The 7,316-nt window shown below is 58.8% G+C and overlaps 1 protein-coding gene across 1 annotated transcript in view; it reads left to right on the top strand.

The window, feature by feature from the left end:
- Positions 1 to 7,253, top strand: part of INPP5J (inositol polyphosphate-5-phosphatase J) — a 7,553-nt gene extending 300 nt beyond the window's left edge. Inside the window, exons 2-12 of the mRNA XM_010184176.1 lie at positions 1,066 to 1,176; positions 2,599 to 2,707; positions 3,246 to 3,362; positions 3,433 to 3,608; positions 4,211 to 4,322; positions 4,713 to 4,822; positions 5,165 to 5,354; positions 5,543 to 5,680; positions 6,081 to 6,173; positions 6,395 to 6,499; positions 6,633 to 7,253. Of these exons, the coding sequence (XP_010182478.1) occupies positions 1,066 to 1,176; positions 2,599 to 2,707; positions 3,246 to 3,362; positions 3,433 to 3,608; positions 4,211 to 4,322; positions 4,713 to 4,822; positions 5,165 to 5,354; positions 5,543 to 5,680; positions 6,081 to 6,173; positions 6,395 to 6,499; positions 6,633 to 7,253 (1,882 nt within the window). The remainder of the gene's footprint in view (positions 1 to 1,065; positions 1,177 to 2,598; positions 2,708 to 3,245; positions 3,363 to 3,432; positions 3,609 to 4,210; positions 4,323 to 4,712; positions 4,823 to 5,164; positions 5,355 to 5,542; positions 5,681 to 6,080; positions 6,174 to 6,394; positions 6,500 to 6,632) is intronic.
- The last annotated feature ends 63 nt before the right edge of the window (positions 7,254 to 7,316 follow it).

Here is a 7,316-nt window from a genome sequence, read left to right on the forward strand (position 1 = left end):
GTGGGGAGTAGGGGGAAGTAGGCTGAAGCTGCCCTTGCTGTGCAATGGCAAACGAACCTCTCCCGGGCTGGGGTTTCCCTTTTCCTCCTGTTGTGGGTGGTGTTGGGCTTGAGGAGGTAGGGGTGAAGGGCTGTAGACAAGTGGGGTTCAGGGGGGTGAGGCACGGTGGAAAAGAGGAGGTCAGAGGGGTCAAGGATGCCCAGTGTCCACTGTCTGCGCTGGCAGTGTCCAGGGGAGAGGGTGCTGCACGGGGTGATCTGTCAGAGGCACAGGCTGCAGAGAGGGTGTCATCTGCCCCTGCTGTCTCTGAGCTCTGGAAATGATGAGGCATGACCCTCCCTCGCTGTTGAAGCGTGCCCTTGTGACTGAGGCTCATCCTAGCGCTGCTGAAAGAGCCCGCGGGCTGCTGGCGCATGCTGCGTAACAGCATTAATGGGTTGTGACTGATAGTGGCTTTGCACTGGTGAAGGACACTGCTGCAGGGCTTGCAGCGCTGCTGTCACATGTGACGCCCTGGCCTTTGGGGCTGGCCATGGTTTGGGGCAGACACTGGGGGCTGGGATCCCGGTCCTTTTTCCTAGGAGCCTGAGGGATGTATGATTCCTTGGGAAGGAAGAGGAAGCTGTTTTCCAGGGCCACCCTGTCTCACAGGCTGCCTGCAGTGCCAGGCTGCCTGTATCAGTTGGCAGTGTTGAAAATGAGGGCTCTTTGTGCTGGTTTCTAGAATTTCACTGACGTTTGGGTTACAGTGTAGCTTGCTGTGTACCGAGGCTCTGGAGGAATTTAGGGGCAAAGACCCGTCTCCCTCAAATGGGAGTTAAGGACCTCTTTTTTGACCTAGTCTAGGTGATCCTGCTCTGGCAGGGGGGTTGAACTAGATGATCTTTTGAGATCCCTTCCAATTCCTAATATTCTGTGATTTCCATACATACCCTGACCGAGCTTCAGCTGTGTATGCTTGTGTGGCAGGCAGAGAGCTTTCTTGGTGGAGCTTGGGGCTGAACAGGGGGACAAGGAGCATCTCTGAGCCCCAGCATTAGCCTGTTCTTTCTTTGTCCTCCCAAGCATCACAGTGGTCACCTGGAATGTGGGCACAGCCATGCCCCCAAATGATGTGACATCCCTGCTGCACCTCAACACGGGCGAGACAAATGATGCAGATATGATCGCCATCGGGTAAGAGGGTGAGGTGCAGGGCCCTTGCCCTGCCATGTCCCTTTTTGGGGGATCCCTGTAGCCCTGGGGGGTGGGGAAAGGAAGAGCTGCAGCACCAGCCTCCCTGGTGGTAAAATATCAGAAAAGGTAATGGAGAATCAGCTCCAAGTAAAATAGGAGTGCTAAGAGGAAGGGAAACCCTTGAATCCTGAGTGGCCTTCACCTCTCCAAGAGCCTGTAGCTGGCTGTGCCATGCAAAGCCGGGCCTTGGTGAACACTGCTCTTGCTGTGAGCACTTGCAGTCTGAGGTCAGGTCTGTAGAGGCATTTAACTCGCCTGCTGGAGTCCTCTGGGAGCATTTTTCTCATCTCAGCTTTTGCCTGTGGTATGCAGGCCTCAAGGGCATGGATCTCCTGTTCTCTTACAGCTGGGTTGGCTCTGTGCCCCTGGCAACACTTAACTGCTGGCAAGACAGTGCCAAGGTGGTGTGGTAAGGCTTTACTGGTGTGGCTGGTGAGGCAAGCTCTGCCAGAGTCTAAGGGAAAACTGGTCCCTTGAGGTTTGCCGTGGTGTGTGTGGATTCCTGTGTAAGACCTGGGCTGTGCTGCCTTTGCACAGGGAGCAGGAAGCAATGTTTGCCTGTGGGTGTGAGGTGGAAGAGCTGCATCTGCCTCAAGAAGGCTCCCAGTGACTTCCCCAGCGCTCCTGGCCCCGGGGTAAGGCTGGGGCTGCAGGAGCTACAGTGCAGTGTTGGAGCCAGCCTCCTGGTTCCCCTGGCCCATGGGATGGGGCTCTGGGGGGAGACCCAAGCCTGGATGGATGGGGCAGGGGTGCAGCTGACAGCAAGGAACTTGCTGGGACTGTGTCCTGGCCAGGGCAGGGTGTCCTGCTGCTCCTCTGGCTGCATCTTTCCTCTGACGTGTGTCTGTGTGCCCCAAGCACTCAGTGGTTTTGGGCAAGACATTTCTTGATTGTGCGGGCATTCTCCTTCCCTGTCTTCACTTATTGCTGAGCCGGGAGATGCTTATTATAACCTTCTGTCTGCTGCTCCTCTGAGCTTGGTGGCTAGGATGCATCTGGATGCCCTGTGCTGAAGTACTGGTGAGGCTTGGCTTCTCTGTAGAGACCAATGCAGCTGAAATGTCCTGTAGACCCCTATTGCACCTAGAGATAGACTTTAGACTGCCTAGTTCAGCTGAACTGCTCTTACAAAGGGCCAGTACCTCGTGGGTTCAGGGCCGCTTATGCCTGCTGCTAGCACACGGCCCAGCATTGCTGGCGCAAGGGTATGGCTGGTTTGTGCTCTAACCCAGGGTCCTCCCTTGAGCTGCCCTTCCCGCCCTGGCACCACTCCCCAGCACCTCTCCCAAGATGCTAGCTCTCACTAGCTGGGACAGAGACACCTTCCTGGCATGGCTGAGGGACCTGTCCATTTCCTCCCAGGCTGCAAGAGGTGAACTCTAAGATAAACAAGCGCCTGAAGGATGCCCTCTTCACAGATCAGTGGAGCGAGCTCTTCATGGATGTGCTGAGCCCCTTCCACTTCATCCTGGTAAGGAGGTCCCAAAGGGGCTAGGCAGCTCTGTGCCTGCCAGGCAGGTGGACCAGGGAAGGGACGAACAGCTGGAAGGACAGGCAGCTGCCATCTCAGCAGTGTGTGTGGGCTGACCCTGAGGGCTAGCAGTGCGTCTTGCCAATGTGCTGCCTGGCTTGTGCCACTCTGCTCCCTTTCCTGCGCCTTGGGCTTCTGCTGTGGTGCTTTCGGGACACCTCTTATTGCCTGCTGCGTGGCACCAGGGCAAGGAGGTGAATGTGGGAACAAGCCTGTGCTTCTGGCAGCAGCCTGCGGTCCCCAGGGCAGGTTCAGCTCCTGAGAGGGTACGTGAGCCTTAGCATTGCTGGGCTTACCTCAGCTGTCAGTATTCAGTGCACACATCTCTGGATGACATATGCTGATGGTCATCTACAGTGGGGGGCCTGCAGAGGATTCAGGTGGTGCCCCTGTGGCCTGGAGGTGGGGGAAGCTGTTCCTGCCCCTATGGGCTCTGCTGTGGCTCACATCCTGCCTCAAGCTGCTGCTCCCATTTCAGGTCAGCACTGTGCGGATGCAAGGTGTGATCCTGCTGGTATTTGCCAAGTACTACCACCTGCCCTTCCTGCAGGACATCCAGACAGACTGCACGAGGACGGGTCTGGGAGGCTACTGGGTGAGTGTGGTCCCAGGGGAGGTGGCGAGGGGCTGGCTTCCCAAGGAGTCATGGGATCCTCTCGGTGCAGGGCAACAAGGGTGGGGTGAGCATTCGTCTTTCCATCTTCGGCCACATGGTCTGCTTCCTGAACTGCCACCTGCCAGCACACCTGGAGAAGGCGGAACAGCGCAAGGAGGACTTTGCCACCATACTGCACATGCAGCAGTTCGAGGGGCGTGTGGCCAGCGGCATCCTGGACCATGAGTATGTACCTCACCACTTTGCTTCCCAATCTGGGTCAAGGGCTCTAGTGCCAGCCCCTGTCCTTGACTGCCTCCAGATAGAGTCTAGAGTCTGTCCCCTGAATCCCAGCACATTGGAGATATGGTCTTGCCTGCAGAGCTGCAGAATTGTCCTGTGGCTCAGTGGGGACCCTGCACGGTGGGATTGGTGTTAAGAGGGGTCTGTGGTTGCCCCTGGGGTGCATCCAGTCTTGGTGCAGCTCCTGCTATACTGGTGCTGCTGGGGTTTGGAACTAGTGAGGTGAAGGGCCCAGCTCTGCCCCAATGTCGTGCCTGTGTGATCTGACTCCGGTAGATGCCTCATGGTGGAAATTTCCACCCTCAATTTCTGCCCAGGGAAGTCAGGCCAGTTTGGTCAATTGTGCTTGGTCTTACCTGAGGAATCCTGTCAGTGCTGGCAGGTGGCCATGCTGTTGACTGTGTGCTGACACGCACTAGTGCTCCTGAGAGTGCCTGTGCTGTGGGCTGAGGCTGCCCACAGGCTGAGGATGTTTTCCCCTGCTGTGCTGCCTGGCACCGGTAGCCTCACCCCTTCCAGCCTGTTACGCTCCCTCCCATCCACAGCCTCGTGTTCTGGTTTGGGGACCTCAACTTCCGCATCGAGAGCCTTGACATCCGCTTTGTGAAGTATGCCATTGACAGCAACATCCTGAGCCAGCTCTGGGACAAGGACCAGGTGAGAGGGACGGGCATGCTGCTGAGCCTGAGCCAAGCCCCAGGTGGTGTTTGGCTCTGGCCAAAACTGCCTGTGCAGCTGTGGGACAGGGCATGTCCCCTTGTGCCTATGGGGCACAGAGGGCTCTAGCTCTCTGGGGAAGGGGCAGCACAGTCCCAGGGTGGTCTTTACAGTCTTTTATCTTTATGGGGCACACTTCTTCTATCAGTGTGCTAGGAAGAACTGGGGGCGTTGTTTCTACAGACTTGTGGCTTGCATGGCATGGACAAACCCCCTGAGCTGTGTGGGGCTGTCAACAGTGGGGCAGGGGTGACTGTGCTGGGGGTGGAGAGGTCTCAAGGCCTTGCAGAGGGGTCTGGTGTGCTCCCCAGTCTGCTCTCTTTCCCACAGCTGAACATTGCCAAGACCACCTGGCCTGTCCTCAACGGCTTTCAGGAGGGACCCCTGAACTTCCCACCCACCTTCAAGTTCGATGTGGGTACCAACAAGTATGACAGCAGGTAGGAGAGCAGAGCTTAAGCACGTGCTGAGCCTGGGAGTGAGTGGTGTGGCTGAGGGCTGCAGGAGCACGAGGCTTGGAGCCAGTGTGGGTGCTGATGCCAGTGTGGATGGATGGATGGGGGGGCACCGCTGGGGTGGGCATGGGCTGGACTGGGGATGGCAGGCTGGAACACAGCTGTCGTGCTGGTGCCAGCGCAGGTCTGTCCCTGCAGCCACACTGAGCTGTGTGCTGAGATGAGCCACATTCCCCACCCACAAGTGCTGTAGTGCCAGGGGGAGGCAGTTTGGGATGGAGCCTGCTGCCCCCTGCCAGGCAAGAGATGCCCCTCTGTGCCCTGCAGTGCCAAGAAGCGAAAACCCGCCTGGACTGACCGCATCCTCTGGAAGATCAAATCTCCCAGTGACGGGCTTGGTGCAGGTGGGTGCTGGCCCAGCCGGGGTGTCCTGTCGGTGAGCCAGCTCTGCTACTGTAGCCACATGGAGTACACCGTCAGTGACCACAAGCCAGTGGCTGCCATCTTTGCAGTGCAGGTGAGTGCTGTCCAGGGCCACTGAGCACACAGGCAGGGGCTACAGGGGTGAGGTGCCTGCTCAGTTTCTGCAGTGTATGAGGGGGTGTTTGGAGCTTATTTTATCTTTGGTGAGCTCAGCTGTCACTGCTGTGGCAGGGGGCTGCCGATGTTGTGTACCTTTGTTCACCATGTCTGTGTCTTTGATAGTTTGCTTCCAAGGCAGACAGTCCCCTGGTCGAGATTTATGTGGCCGATGAATGGAGCAGGCCTGAGCAAGCAGTTGTCAGGTACAAGATGGCTGCTGGCTTCCACCGGAGCTCCTGGGACTGGATAGGACTCTACCGGGTAGGGGCTTGGGGGCTGCTAGTGCTGGAGGGAGTGGGAACCACTGCTCAGCACCACAGGGTCCCTTCTGAGCTAACCCCCACCAGTGGGGATGGGTGCATGGCATGGACCTGTGCTTCGTACTCTCTCCCCTTGGAGGCCCTGGCAGTCAGTAGCAGGACTTGGCCCTGCTTCAGTAGACTCAAATCCAGCAGTGCCCTCTTCCTCCTGCTCTGTGGGCCCCACGGGGGCCAAAGCCTGGCACTGCTGGGGGGCTGGAGGCCAGGGCACTGCTGTGTGGGTACAACACAGCTCTTGGTGCTCTGTACAAGAAGAGGGGGCTGAGTTAGACGAGAGCTGAGGCCAGGCATGGGTCATGGTGCTGAGGAGGGCTGATGTTCCCCTATGTGCATGCACACAGGTGGGCTTTCGGCATCCTAAAGACTATGTGTCCTATGTCTGGGCCAGGAGCGATGATGGGGAGCGCTGCCTAGAGAAGCAACTCTGTGCACAGGTGAGCTGGGGTCAGCCCTGCTGTCTCCCTGCATGTGCTCCCCACCATGGGGGTACAGTGGCCCCTTTGTGCCCCTGATGGGGCAGTAGGGCACCTCCTTGTTGCTTTGTGCTGAGCCCTGGGCAGGCCTGCTGTGCTGATGGCATGGATTTCTGCTCTTACCTGGGGTTGGTGGTGGGAGGGCCCAGTCCTGGTGCCTATTGTCTGCCTCTGGTCTGCAGGTGATGTTCTCAGAGGAATCGCTGCCCAAGGGGAAGGGCGAGTACATCCTCGGATATTACAGCACCACCACCAGCAGCATCGCTGGAGTGACTGAGCCTTTTCAGGTCAGTATGGCCAAGGGGCTGAGGGAAGTGGGGGGATGTGTGTAGGGGCACTTGGCTGGTGGCCAGCTGCTGTGGTGCCCCACAGGGTGTTCCCCTGTGAGGATCAGCCAGCAGTGCTGATGCAAGGGTGCAGATCTCCCTGCCCAGGTCGGAGGAGGGCAGCAGCCCCACAGACAGCTCTGGCAGCAGCTCAGAAGAGGAGGATGACAGCATGCTTGTCCTGCTGGCCCCCAAATCCCGTAGTCCCAGCCCAGGCAAGATGAAACGGCACCGGAGCCGAAGCCCTAGCCTGGCCAAGTTCCAGGGCCTCATCCTACGGCCATCCAGCCGGGACAGGGGTACAAGCCGCAGCCCTTCACCCCAGAGCCGCCGAGGCCTCCCTGGGGACATCCCCACCATCCACCTGCCCCAGGAGGAGTCAGGGAGCTGTGGAGCCAAAGCCAAGGAGCCAGGGCGGGCAGCTGACAACCAGGAGGGCAGCTCCTTCTACCAGACTGTGCGGGAGCAGAGTGGCCCCCGGCGTGTATCTGCTGACAGCCCCCTGGCCAGGGCTGACCCGAGGAACCTGGGCCTGCTGCCTGCGCTCCGCCTGGAGATGATCGACCAGGCCCTGGGCTGGCGGAGGGAGAGTGCAGACCAGGGCTGCCCCTGCCGAAGGATGAGCCCCACCAGCCCCCCAGCCTGCAGCACCTCCCTGAAGGAGGGGAGCAGCCCCCAGGAGCTGGACAGCCATAGTTGTGCCATGGGCCACTGATGCAGTGGCCCCCTCCTTTGTCCCTGTAGCCCGCTTGCTGTGAGCTTTCCTCTGCCACTTTCC

The sequence above is a fragment of the Mesitornis unicolor genome, unplaced genomic scaffold (genome assembly GCF_000695765.1).
Source record: "Mesitornis unicolor isolate BGI_N332 unplaced genomic scaffold, ASM69576v1 scaffold13105, whole genome shotgun sequence".
In the NCBI taxonomy this organism is placed as follows: domain Eukaryota; kingdom Metazoa; phylum Chordata; class Aves; order Mesitornithiformes; family Mesitornithidae; genus Mesitornis; species Mesitornis unicolor.